General features: G+C 36.8%; 1 protein-coding gene across 12 annotated transcripts in view; it reads left to right on the top strand.

Annotated features, from left to right (window-relative positions):
- The window catches only part of HECW2 (HECT, C2 and WW domain containing E3 ubiquitin protein ligase 2), a 448,428-nt gene extending 438,745 nt beyond the window's left edge, over positions 1-9,683 (top strand). For 11 of the 12 annotated variants that reach the window (XM_084998042.1, XM_021074544.2, XM_021074543.2 and 8 more), the window contains one exon: positions 7,486-9,683. In XM_084998042.1, coding sequence (XP_084854168.1) covers positions 7,486-7,597 — 112 coding nt within the window. In that variant the 3' untranslated portion in view covers positions 7,598-9,683. The remainder of the gene's footprint in view (positions 1-7,485) is intronic. The other variant, NM_001198924.1, reaches the window with a different exon arrangement.
- Positions 9,684-14,596: the final 4,913 nt, after the last annotated feature.

Below are 14,596 nucleotides of genomic sequence, written 5' to 3'. Positions count from 1 at the left end.
GAAGAGATGGTATGCATGTGACCTCCTGGTTAACATTTAAAGACTCCAGAAAGCACCAAAAGATCTATTAAGTCAGACCAGATGTCTGGAGGCCTTTTAAATCTCCTTTGTATTGATGCCAGCATGATTTCCCAAAGACGGGTTCAGACCTGCCCTCCTTGAGTGGTTCTGGCTGCCTAGATTAAAATGAGGTAAACTCATTATAGTCTTTCTGTGGCTGGCTTTGAAAGATTTGAAAAATGTTCTTTTATGGAGACCGAATAACTGGATGTGCTTTTGCTGCCAATATCAACATAGTCCAAGGGCCCTTCTGTTACTTTCTGCTAGAGTTTTCTTAGGACATGGAATGGGGCGGGAGAGCGGGTGTGAAAAGCCTCAGAGGATTGTGTTTTGTTTTGCCTTTTTTTTTTTTTTTTCCTGTTCTTGGCTCACAGAGCAAGTTGATGGTAAATATTGGGCAATTTATTTAACCACACTGTTCCTCAATTTCCTTATTAGCAATGCTGTCTTGTTTATAAGGAGTTTTGAAATTTTTGCAAGCACACAAAACACTGATATGAATAGCCAATGTAGATATCTTCTTTCTAACCCAACTGATGTCTCTCCAATAGCGGAGCCTACCTGCATCAGACTCACTTGGAGTGATAGTTAAAATGCAGATCCCTAGGCCCACCCCAAACCTTCTGAAATTGAATCTCAGGGGGTACACCCCCAAATCTCCATTGTAAACAAGCCTGTTGGGTAATTTTGCTGAACCCCAACACATCTCTCTGAGTATCTGCTTTCTTGTGAGCCTGAAATAGAACTAGATGGTGCGAGCACCTAAAAATCCCCTGGTATCTCCCAGACTTTTCTGGACTGAACCAATCTGGACCATTTTCCCCAGAGCTACTGCATATTGTGATTGAGTCATTAGTTTAAAACAAACAAAAAAAAAATTGAAGCTTTATTTTGCTAATCCCTAGCTTCCAAATGTTTGTAATTGTGTAGGATCTTGAGGACTGGCAGTTTATAGTCAAGGGTGGGATGAAATTAAATCGCAGGCTTCCAAAACTGAAAGAACAGAGCATTAATCTCCCTGCTTTCAGTTTAATGTTGGACTTCCCCTAGGAACCCAAGGTTGCAGTCCTATTCTTGACTTGACCTTGGGAAAACCATTTAAACTTTCTGCACAGTTTCCCCCTCAACAATGCATACTTTCTCCATCTTGGTGAAACATTTTCCAGGAGAGCTGTTCAGTTTATTCAGAAGGAAAGTTCTGTTATGGTAACCACACATTATGCAACCAGATGTAATTTAGGAAGCAGTGATAGCCTTAGATTGTGGATCAGTAATGATGATTATGTCTTGTGACCGAAGATCAAAAAAAAGTTCTAGTCCTTCCTTCGGTGTTGAGAACTGAATCTTTGGGGGAGGGGGGGAAACCCAGTACTTTGGGCCTATGGATTTACTGGATACATTAGTGTAGTATCTGCAAGGATGCTACAGAAATAGCAGAAAGAGACATGCAGAGTTCCTGTTTCTTTGCTCAAAAACTTGGAAGAAGGAAAGGACTGCTACTGATGCCTAGCTTTGCTCCACTGCCTGCCCTCGATAGGAGTGATTCTGCTATCATGTTCATCACACTTAGCACATTTTCTTGGAATGTTTTACTACCTTGATACCTGTTCTAATTTTCTAATGCTGCATAAAAAATTACCATAAACTTATCGGCTTAAGACAACAGACAATTAATACATCACTGTTTCTGTGGATCAGAAGTCCAAGCATGACTCAGCTGGGTCTTCTGCACAGTATCTCACAAAGCTGAAATGCAGTCAGCTGGACTATATTCTCATATGGAGGCCCAACTGGGGGAGGACCTGCCTCCAAGCTCCCTTTGGTTCTTGGAAGAATTCTTTCCTTGTAGCTGTAGAATTCATGGCAGCCTATTTCTTCAAACCCAGCAACAGTGAGAGTCTCTGACCTCTAGATGCTCTTTTAGAAGTCCCACCTAATTATATCAGTCCCATTCAGGATCTTCACACTTTCAATTAACTTAAAATCAACTGATTAGAGACTTTTTTGCCATTTATTGTTTTTTTAAATTTTTGTATTAAAGTATAGTTGATTTACAGTGTTTCTTCAATTTCTTTTGTATAGCAAAGTGACCCAATCACACACAGTTCCCTGTGCTGTACAGTAGGGCCCCATTGCCCATCCATTCCAGATGTAACAGTTTGCATCCCCAAACCCCAAACTGCCTGTCCATCCCACTCCCTGCCCCCATCCTCCACTGAGAACCACAAGTCTGATCTTCTTGGCTGTGATCTGTTTCCATTTGTAGATAGGATCATCTGTGCCATATTTTGGATTATGCAAATAAGTGATATCATATGGTGTTTGTCTTTTCCTTTTTGTCTTACTTCACTTAGTATGAGAATCTCCAGTTCCGTCCATGTTGCTGCAAATGGCATCAGTTTGTCTTTTTTATGGCTGAATAGTATTCCATTGTGCATATGTACCACATCTTCTTAATCTATTCATCTGTCAGTGGACATTGAGATTGTGTCCATGTCTTGGCTGTCATGAATAGTGCTGCCGTGAACATAGGGGTGCGTCTATCTTTTTTAATGAAAATTTGTCTGGATATATGCCCAGGAGTGGGATTGCTTTAATTACATCTGCACCCTACCTTCACCTTTGCCATGTTCCATTGATTACGAATTACAGGTCTCAGTTACACTCAAGAGATGGGGATTATACAAAGGCTTGGGTCATGGCAGATCGTCTTAGAATTCTGCCTGTCCCAAGACCACATTGAATTAAAATTCATCCTTCCATCTAAGTATGCTCAAGAAATTAATTGGGGACTTCCAACATTACTGTTTGTGAATTATCATTCTCGTGCGTGTGACCATTTTGTTAATTCTTGAGACTAGGTAAAATTAACCTTCAGTTAAAGGAACATATTTGGTTATCAAGAGGGAAGGAAAAGACTTAACTAGCATATGATAGATATACCAGCTCTATAGTTCTGTCCTGTCCTAAGCAAATGAAACATTAATTAAGGGTTATTTTTGACCTAGAGAAAGGGTTTTCTTGAATTATTTTTCCCTAGTTTACCCAATATGATTCAGTTCACAAAAAAGAATTCGCATATACCTACTCAAGATCACAGCCATGTAAAATGAGTTATTACTCTTTTAAGAAAGAGTAACAGATCCCAAAAGTTGATCTGTCACAGTCGATAATACATTAGCACTACCAAAAGGAAAGAAAAATAGGTAACTTAAAACCTTCCATTAGGTGTAAACAATAGAGATCCCCTTTTCAACAAGTTTCTTAACATAGCAACACACTGAAGAAAAACAATGTATCAAAAACAGATAACAAGTAATCAGATTAATACTATCTAAACAAAATGCAAGTAATTAAATAAAAAGGTGAATAGGCTGGAGGAGATTCGTGGGATCCCATCAGAGTTAATCTCTTTATTTTGTAGTATTTAAGCAAATCAATGAGAAATCCCAAAACTTTAAATGATAAATTTACGTCACACTCATTAGAATGGCTATTATCAAACAGCCAAAAATAATAGGTATTAACAAGGATGTGGAAAACTTGAGCATTGCTGGTGGGAATGTAAACTGGTACAGCCACTATGGAAAACAATAAGACGGTTCCTTTAAAAAGTTCAAATAGAATTACCATGTGATTCAGCAATTCCACTTCTGGGTATATACACAGAAGAATTGAAAAGAAGGATTCAGACACATATTTGTATACCCATCTTTATAGCATTTCTTTTTTTTTTATTTTAGAGCAGTACCCGCAGCAGATGGAGGTTCCCAGGCTAGGAGTCGAATCGGAGCTACAGCTGCCAGCTACACCACAGCCACAGCAACGCGGGATCCAAGCTGCGTTTGCAACCTACACCATAGCTCACCGAAATGCGGATCTTTAACCCACTAATCGAGGCCAGGGATCGAACCTGCAACCTCATGGTTACTAGTCGAATTCGTTTCCACTATACCACAATGGGAATTCGTATAACAACATTTCTTGTAATAGTCAAAGGATGGAAACAACCCAAGTGTCCATCAGTAGATGACTGGATTAACAAAATGTGATGTGTACATACAATGGGATATTATTCAGTTTTAAACAAAAATAAAAAGAAATTCTGATCCATGCTGCAACATGGACCTGGAAAACGTTATGCTAGTGAAAGAAGCCAGTCACAAAGGACAAATATTGTATGATTCCACCTGTATGAAGTACTTAGAGTAGTCCAGTTCACAGAGACAGGAAGCGAATGGTGGTTGCAGGACCAGGAGAGGACAGGAGGTAGTGTTCAATGGGTACAGATTTTTAGTTTGGAGAAAAAAAGTTCTTGACATGAATGGTGGTGATACTTGGAGAATAGTGTGAATACTACAGAACTGAGCACTTGATAATAATTGGTACAATACACTTTGTGATGTATATTTTCTCACAATAAAAACATTTTTAAAGAAAAGATGCAAAGGAGACAGCATATAGATTACAAAACAAGAAATGTTACACGCAAACGGACTTGAGGAAAGACCCTTAGCTTTGCTGGTAACCAAAGAAATGAAAAATTTTAAATTTCAGCTAAAAGAGGTACTGTCTTTATGCAAATGATTACATTTACAATGGAAAAGTAATGAGGTCCTACTGTATAGCACAGGGAACTATATCAAGTTTCTTGGGATAGACCATGATGGAGGATAATATAAGCAAAGGAATGTGTGTGTGTGTGTGAACATGACTGGATCACTTTGCTATACGGCAGAAATTGGCCCAACATTGTAAATCAACTATACTTTAATTAAAAAAAAATTTTTTAGAGAGGTACTATCTTTAAAGGGGTAATGAATGTTATGTCTTAACACATGAAATCTAGATGATAATTGTATTCAAAACATATTTCACCTCTCTGCTTCTTCCTCCCCCTCCCTATAGCAGACTTAGAGTCTTTAGTTTATTTTTATACAAGTGTTTCACACAAAATAGATTTTTAAACCATTCTTCCTGGGACTGTCTTTTTCTATGCTAGTTCAGTTTTTTAAAAAAGTAAAACACTTTCCCTCAGACCTAAAGTGAGATTCTGGTGTAAGGAATGTACGATAAGAATTATGTTAAATGTGATTCTGAAACAGTTTATTATATCAAAAAAGAAGTATTTGGGGAATTCCTGCTGTGGCCCAGTGGGTTAAGAATCTGATTGCAGTGGCTCAGGTGGCTGCAGAGGCACGGGTTTAATCCCCAACCCAGAGCAGTGGGATAAGGATCCAGCATTGCTGCAGGTGTGGCAGGAAGGTCGAACCTGCAGCTTGAATTCAATTCCTGGCCCAGGAACTTCCAAATGCTATGAGTGTGGCCATTGCAGAAAAAAAGAAGTGTTTGTTTGCAAAGATTAATTAGGTGATTTTTTTTCCCCAATATATCCTAAAGTTTGTAATAACAAGAGTCATAAACTCTGAGCCAGTACTATCTCTGTGTTATAAAAGTGGTACTTTCAGTCTCAGACTCATGGTTGACTTACAGTTTTTCAAATTTACAGTAGTACAAAAGTGATACACATTTAATAGAAGTCATATTTTGAATTTTGATCTTTTCCCAGGCTAGCAATATTTGGTCCCATACTCTTTTGCGATGCTGGGCAGCAGCTGTGAGCCTCAGCTCCCAGTCAGTTACCCAATCACAAGGGTAAACAGTCAGTATGCTTACAACCATTCTGTACTGGTCTGGCCATTCTGTTTTTCACTTGCAGTACAATATTCAGTAAGTTACACAAGATATTCAGTACTTAAAATAGGCTCTGTGTTAAATGAGTTTGCCCAACTGTATGCTAACAAGTGTTCTGAGATCCTTCCTTCCTGTAAGGTAGACTAAACTAAGATGTTTAGTAGGTTAGGCATATTAAATGCATTTTTGACTTATGATATTTTCAATTTATGTTGCATTTATTGGGCCGTAGCCCCCGCATAAGTTGAGGTAGATCTGTATTTTTCTAATATAACAGAGACCCTTTGCATTACTGTTTCCAAGAAGCCATATGGCCACATGCCTTCCTTATTATCTCTTTGGTATCTCATAGTTTCAGTGAGTCATGACTATCTTCTGATAATTTAATGAAGGCAGTTAGACTTTTTGGTAATGTATGGTAATGAAATGTAGGTAACAATACAGCTCTCATTAATTGGTCAAACACTATGAACCAGGTATTGTATTAAGCATGTTTCTGTGACTTCATTTAATCCTCATATCCTTCTGAAACAAATGATATTATTTTCATCTTATAGATGAGAAAATTGAGTCTCCGAGTTTTAATCACTTACTGCAAATCACATAGCTGGTTGGTAGAACTGAAATTCACACCCAAGGCTATCCAGTTCCAAACCTCTGATCTTCTCATGACACCACACTGCACCAAGGAATAGAACTATATTTATTTCATAAGTAATAAAGTGATTTATAGGGAAAAGAAAAACTTAAAACATGTGACTTTGTAAAAACAGCCTGCTAATAATCACAGATCCTAAATTCCATATTAATTCAGGAGCATTTTAAGTCAAAGTTGTTTGACTCTCGCAAGCCAACTGTTGTGCATTCCAAATAAAATACTTCCTATTTCATGTCAAAAGTACAGATTTGCTTCCCGATAAGATGTACTATTTGGGGACTGTCTATTTTTTTCTTGTGCTTCAGGTGCAAATAACAGGAAAGCATTTTTTTTTTCCTATCTTGGCAAAAGGGGAGGTATTTCTAAAAAAGAATACTTAATGTAATGATTTATATGGCCACGATTTTTGCATTGTGTGTGAGGAGAAAATAGATTATAGCACAGGATTCAAAGAAGTAACAATAGTCTACTGACTTCGACAGGAAAGTCCAGCCCGGGAATTTCCCGAGACACTGAGCCATGAGGCAGGTCTGCCAGTCTTCAGAGATACTCAGTGCTCTTCCCTGACCACCAAGATGCAAAAATGCAAAACCGTAGATTTTCTGAGAGACGGTCAGGCAAATGCCAACTCTGAACATGAATTACTTTGCAAGATGTTATTATATTCATGTCTTTTAGGAAAACGAAAACATCGTTTCCTAAAAACTTTTATTTTCAGTGTTTAGACAACTAAACAGCTAGTAATATGGGTGTAGTATGGATGTTAAATGATTATAAAAATGTAAAGAAAATATTTTTAAAAGGTCCCATTGCCCTTAAAGAGATTTAGGTCTGAATTTTTCTATTTTTGTATTACTCAATGAATTTATTACATTTATAGTTGTGCAGTGATCATCACAACCCAATTTTATAGCATTTCCATCTAGTCAAAATGTGGTCAGTGTTTCCAAAAGGTATGTGAAAATTGGCAACAAACCAATTTGAATATGAAAGACTAGCATGCTCACGCAGAGGGAAACAATTTCATTTCACTCAAAGCGTTCTGAACTCTGTACTGCTTCTTCTGTTTGCAGAGCTCACACTTGTTTTAACCGTCTGGATCTCCCTCCATACCCATCCTTCTCCATGCTTTATGAAAAACTTTTGACAGCAGTTGAGGAGACCAGTACCTTTGGACTTGAGTGACCTGGAAGCACAATGCCCAGCTCCTTGCAATTCCAGACAATTCTGGACAGGCAATTCCAGAAGCTGCCCTCTAGAAGAATGGCCGAACATTGGAAGTTTCAAGAGTATGCTTCTATTAGAGCAAAGCTGAGTGCTGTTATTTTCCAGGCATACATGCTCTGTCGCATTTAGGGACTGAATAGTGATGATGAGTCCTCTTGGAAGGATTTGAGTGAGCTTGATGCCCAGGGAACAACCCAACAGTCTTTCAATCAACAGTTCTTGACTGCCAAACTCTTTTCCATTTGTTATGTTCCAAGACAAAGATGAACCTTCACATGATCAGCTCCATGGTAACTTTCAGAGACTCAGGAGAACCTTGAAACTTACCTTTGAACATGGTTCAAGCCAAACTGGCAGCACTTGGCCCAATTTCCTAATTAGTGCAGTTTAAATAATGTAATAAAAACAAATATATTTCCTGAAAGTACATTCATTTAAGCCCTAAGTTATAACAGAATATTCATTTTCTTGCTTATGAGTGCCTGCATGGTGTGCACCATAGGTTTCAGCTTCCATGGAACACAAGTGAAAATGAAACCAAGTTAATATGAGGTAACTTTAAAGATTTGCAATAAGGTGGTCTGTGACAATGTATATGCAAAGTGGTATGTGTGTAATTATGGCTGAAGACAAACTGTTATACAATGAATTACTAATGACAGATTTTATGCTTTATAATGCATGAAAACAATTTAAAAATAACTAGCAATTAATCACAGCATATCAGGAAAATGTACACAGTGAGTTCTGTTTATTTTTTATAGGTTCGTTATATTTATGTTCTCGAAGATGTATATAAGAACCTATCTATCATACTCTACATATCATCCGTTCCATTTTCATGTTCCATGCTTACTCAGGCATCACGCTAGTACGTATCCTTTTAAGCACTCTCAAGGGAACAAAAGGGCCTTTTATTTTTATAAAGGTACAAAAAAATTCCCCGAAATATTTTGCACTGAATGTACCAAAGTTGAAGGGATATTACAATATGACTAATAGCAACTCCATCACTTGATAAGTATAATAGAAAGTAGCTTCTAAATCAAAACTTCCTTCACAGTGCCATGTCTACCACTACAAGGACTGTGCATCTAAGTAATAATTTTTTAAGACTCACTATATGTGATAGTGTGATATGCATTTATTTAAAATGCATTAGACTCTTCCATCCATCAAATACTTTACAGGATGGCATTTAATACAGATATTTCGTATTTCCCCCACTACTTTTTATTTGTACAGCATCATTAAACACTAAGCTCAGTTAGGGAGCCATCGGCAACACCCAAGAGATCAGCTCTCTTTAGTAATGAGAATTCCATTTTCCCTCATCAGTGAAGACATCACAAATTGAAATTCTCAGTACTCTATTTCTAAGCCTGCATTTTCACTGATGCATAATTTTCTTATCAATATTAAGAAAAATTTTTCTATGATAGCTCAGAAACTGCATGACATCACTAATGTTATTGCTGCTTAGTTTATCAGAGGATGTTCTTCATTTTTATTGCTTTGGGGTTATTCCACAACATTGTTTATTATTTCTTAATGTATGGCCATAACTAATCAGGTGTATAACAGAGTGAAGTTAAAGTGTGGGTAATACAACCATTGGCTCAAACATTGTTTGCCAGCCTGTGGTATTGCAGGCATTGCCCAAACGCTTCTTTGAGAACTGTATTTATGAGTAGCCATGGAATTCCTATTATGGGGTGTTGGCAATCTTACACTTTGTAGAGGTCAAGTGCATGGTTTTCCTAGGTGGTTTGTCAGAACAGAGTGCTCTGTTGGTTAAGCTGCATTTCCTGTTGGGGTCCTCAAGAGCAATAGCACTCACGTTGCATTCCTGCACTAAAGGCAGGTACTGCAGTGTGGGGAAATGTTCTGGGAAAAAGGTTACAGAAATCTGGGAATAAGGAAAGATTTATCTGTGTACTATAATTGTATCAGAAAGAAAGGAAAGAGAAAAAAATTTTAACTGGAAATGTTAGTTTGTACTTACTTATCATGAATATAAGTATATATTTAATTTCGCAAACTATTTTTACTTGTTTGTATTTTTTTCATTATAAGGAAAACTCATATAGCATACTTAAAAAAAAGAAAAACCACGCATTTTTGATGGTATGTAAGATGTTTCCGAGCTGGCAGCTGAAACAGAAGATTGAACTCTCTAAGCAGCTGATAGAACTTTCATAGACCATGTTAGCTTTCCTTTGGGTTTGAGACACATTGTTACCATAGTCCACATTATTTAGGTAAAAGAGATTTAAAATAAAATCTCTTTGGTTACTTTTAACAAACATATTTCTTTGTCAAGGTATCCAGCTTTTTCCCAAATACCAGTACAATTATTTAGTTGCTGCCGTTCTCAGAACTGGAAATTATCCACGATGTACTTATCACTTCAGAACACCATGATAACATCTATTAGTCTTCATTAGTAAAACAAAAGAGTCCAATCATAACTATTTAAAATATTAAATAACATTTCCACAGAATAAATTAGACTTTAATATACTCTACCAATAGAAATACCCGTAAATATTTTCTTCTGGACTGTGAACCTAAATAACATGGCTGCCTTTAAGAAACTCATAAGTAATGCTTATACTCTACTAATTTATGCTATAAAAGAGGTAAGGATACATCAAATATGTATGCAGAAGGTCTCTTAGGTGAGAAAAGAGGCCACTATTGACATTTATTCTGTGCCAGCCACTGTGTTTGATGATGGAGCTATGAGATTTAAAATCTGCCCTCAAGAAGCTCACTGTCTACTAGTGGAGTAGAGACCAAGATTCAAAAAAAAAAGTGTTTTAAATAAAATCTGGTATGTTCTACAGTCAAGGGATGAGGAGAGATTGTCTTGTTCCATCTGGGAGTTCCAATGGAGGCTTCATTCATGGGAGATACTGTGGCTAAAAAAAAAAAAAAAGTCATATAAATGCTCTTTCCATTGGTAACTAATGTCGTGTAATAGTGTGTTGATGCTGGTCAAGGGTGCCAGCCCACAGTGCTTTTACACACACGGTTTAACGTGTGCAGGTGGGAAGCTGAATGGTGAAGGACCAACTCATGGATCTTCAAATTATCCCCAAAATGCCAAAATTAAGTTCAGTCGTTTCCCTCTGTTTCCTTTCATCTGCACTACAACAGATCTTTGGTTTCCAGCATGAAAAATCCCAGTCCTTGAGTCCAGTCCACCTCAGAGGTCAAACTGTTTTTCTGGTACACACAATGAATGGATCTTTGTCAAAGAAGTGCCGTCAAAATTTTCTAGCATGTGTTGTGTTTATAGTTAAGTAGAAATTCTGTAAAAAAAAAATGAAGGAAAATTTGTTTCGGTTGCATAACAATCAGACATTTAGAAAACTGCATTCAAATGATGAACGGTAATGGCAGACCATTTGAACAGCACATTATAGTGTCTAAGCGCTTTCAGGGGCTTAGTCTCTCTTGCTCTTGACACACTCTGGGGGGTAGAAGTTATCAAGTCCCATCTGGGTTGAGGCTGATTTTCATGGGTGGCTTGTGAGATCAGTTTCAGTACTTTATGGTTACAGTTCTAGGTTTCATCTCGAGAAATGTGGAGCCTGATGCTTTTACCAGCTTATTCCAATTTCAGTGAAGTTTGCAAACTGCTTCATCTACCCAAACTCTCATTTTTTCAAACAAATACTCTTAATATGTGACACCTTCTGAAAAGCTGAAAAGTCCACCAAGAATTTAGCATATTCATGGCAAATTCCCCACACTCTTCATGTTTCCCTTTTACTACTTGTTATGAGAAGTTCAAAACAAAATGCAAAATTTGATTGCTTTTAGTGGAATTATATAGTAAATTTAGTTTTCTCAAATATTATTTGGAAGCAAGATAAACTTGATTTGATTTGATTTCTTTGTAGAGCATAGTCCTGGCCCTAGTATAGAGGCACTAATTACACAAAGAGATGGGCATAAAACAGGGTAGCCAATACAATCTTTTTTTTAGAGCCATTTTTTAAATTGAAGTATGTAGTTAATTTACAATATTGTGTTAGTTTCCGGTATATAGCAAAGTGATTCGGTTATATGTATTTATTTTTTCCATTTAGGTTATTTCAAGATATTGAATACAGTTTCCTGTGTTACACAGTAGGCCCTCATTTAATCTTCATTAAGGATGGATCTAGAAAACCCTGATAACTGAGTTCCAGTGATGTGGATGCAGGAACCACTGCAGGTTCTCTTTTCCTCTCTGTCCTCATATTCATCCCATCTTTTTTCTTTCTTTTTGTGAAATTTGTGTTCATGACCACTTCTAACTAAAGCAAAGTCGGAGTCTAAAAGTCTCTCCAATCCAACCCAATTCTGGAAATTCCCATTGCAGATGAAACGATGCTATACCATCATTACAAAATACCTATCACCCTCCATGGTAAATAACGGAAATAAAGAACATGGCCTAATCCTCACACTGAATCTGACTTTCAGGCCCTTTTGTGCTCTTTTACCTGCTTCCGATTTAATTGCTGATCACAAACATTCTAGGTCTTAAGACACTTTCCTCCTACAAAATTTGAGCTTAAATTAATGAGAATGTCACTTTCAGTTGGATTCTAATTTTGCAATACCTGTTACTTTTCTAGGTCGATTGTGTTTTCTAGATAGATTTGCTTGTCCAATATGGAAACAAAGCAGTGTCAGAGACATCAAGCATTCTAAGTTGTGGCTTAAGGCCACCCACTTGCTACCCACTAGAAGGAAGATAGAAACAAAAATCAGGAAAGAGGAGCTCAGCAGTGGTGCCCCCTCCTTCCTCCCTCCACCCCTGCCAAGAAGGTAATGCTGGTTATCAACTAACTGTCAAGATTCAGGAGTGGTAACTGCTTTCCAAGGAACTGGCACAAACGATACACTGAATGTGTGTGCTACCCATAACGGAGCAGTCTACGGGACTGTAGCGGAGGGAAAGTTAAAACAACAGTGGAAGAATCATTTTAGGGCTTGCAGGTGGGAGGAGGAACATACACTTCAGTTTGGTTTTGGACGTTGAGAAAAAGAATACCATGCTGCCTAATGAGAGCACTATTTCTTAATCTACCTGGTAGGAAGTACCCTCATTTTGTAACTTCAGTAGGTTGATAGTATTTTCTGTGTTGCAAAACAGAAGTTAACTCCAAAGTATTACGTTACCATTATTGAACTTTGTATGGGAAAAAAGAGCGAGGGTGTTGCTTGATCCATTTATTTTGCTTCGTTTGTTTTCTAGCCATCATTTTTTTGACATTAGAATTGCTTTTGAGACATTTTTCATGGTTTCTAATGGTAACTTCAATGTTCCCTGTTCATCTAGAAAGCAAAAACCTAGGAATTAGGTTACTGAGTTGCAAATGGAGACCTAATCAGTGTTTCCGGTTTTTTATAAAATTAATCAAGACTGAAAATACATTTGCTTAGATTTACTCTGTAAGGTAGTTTATTTGGCTTTCATAATCGAACAGTTCAACTGAATTGGAAAGCCCTAGTTGTATGGTTTCTGGGGAACACAGGAAAATTAAATTTATGTATGTAATTTTTACATCTAGTTTTCTTTTAAGATATTACAACCCTGAGGAGTGTTGATAGGTATGGTGTATGATTCAAACTGAATCAGCTATTACTGATGAAGGTAAGGAACCATTAGTAAACCTCTGGTTATGATCACCTTCTATTAAAAAATGGATGGATAATCTTCAAGAAATATGTTGAAAGGACTAACCAGGAAATACCCCAAACTGAATGTTCTTTTTAGGACCCTACTGCTCTAAAAGATATTATTACAACGTGTTTTTCTTTATGATAGCGTAGGAAACTTTGAGGCTGTTAATGTTGGAAAGTACACAAGGTTACATGTTTTTATAATAGGGATGCAGGCATTCCAAAATAAATCAATAAAAATACATGCATCTCTCTTGCCTCTTACTGAAAGTATTAATCTAATTTTGTAATAATGCTTACTTTTTAATATTAAGGCTCTGTAAAAAAACATTTATTTCTAAGATTTCAGTAGAGCACAAGTGGTGTATTTTTTTAAGCCTTCAAATTTCTTTTCACCAACTCCACCCACTGTGTCTACTACATCATGTCACAATTAATAGCTATGTTTCTATTTTTGTTAAGTTGATTTAAGCTTCCTATTTATTCAATGTGACTTTTAATAGAGAATAAAATGGGAAGTATTTGCTATTGATATTAAAACTATACAGCTCTCATTTCACCTTATATTTAAATATTTTCTTCTTTTTTTTTCCCATGCAAATAATGCAGACTGTTAGACAACCTAGAAATGATTTGTGGGTGGTATTAAATGGAGCCTGGGACTCTGAAATGTAGACTCATTGTTTGTTTTCTGGAAAGTCTGTACGCTTATCCTCACCTGAACCCCTGACTTTTGTGTTGTATTTTTTTATGATTCTGAAATGCTTTGAGGGAAAGATATTTTAATGTGTACAGTTCGTTTTATTTTCATACTGATCTCTATTTTTGTTTAAAACCATGTTGCATCATGAAATCACTTAATCCAAAATAAATCTTCTTTAAAAAAATAGCTTATGATTTTTCTCTGATACATTTGGGGAAGAAAAAAACTCAAGAGGAAAGAGGACAAAGTAGGTATAAAGGTCTCATGGGATTAGTATGCAGCTTCGTGGATACAGGAAGTTCTCTTTTCAAGATATTTATAATTAGGAATCTGTTTATCCCTAAAAGATTATTATACTATTTGATAGGCCATAAATTAATTTTAAAGAAGTGAACAAACACACATTGTGATCTCTTAACTCACTTGGGTTAAGACTGTTTTTTAAACTATCTTGGTTGAAAGTTTATTTCATAACCGCATATTGCACACCACCAACACCACTACCCCCACATCTAATGGAAGGGTCATGTATTCACAAGCCTGCAGGGGCCAAGTAGATATTTAATGAG

The sequence above is a fragment of the Sus scrofa genome, chromosome 15 (assembly GCF_054392235.1).
Source record: "Sus scrofa isolate SSC_HxYL_T2T_F1_AM1 chromosome 15, Sscrofa_HxYL_maternal_Yorkshire_Landrace_v2.0, whole genome shotgun sequence".
Taxonomy (NCBI): Eukaryota; Metazoa; Chordata; class Mammalia; order Artiodactyla; family Suidae; genus Sus; species Sus scrofa.
Note: the sequence above shows the minus strand (reverse complement) of the source record. Positions and strands in the feature narration are given on the sequence as shown.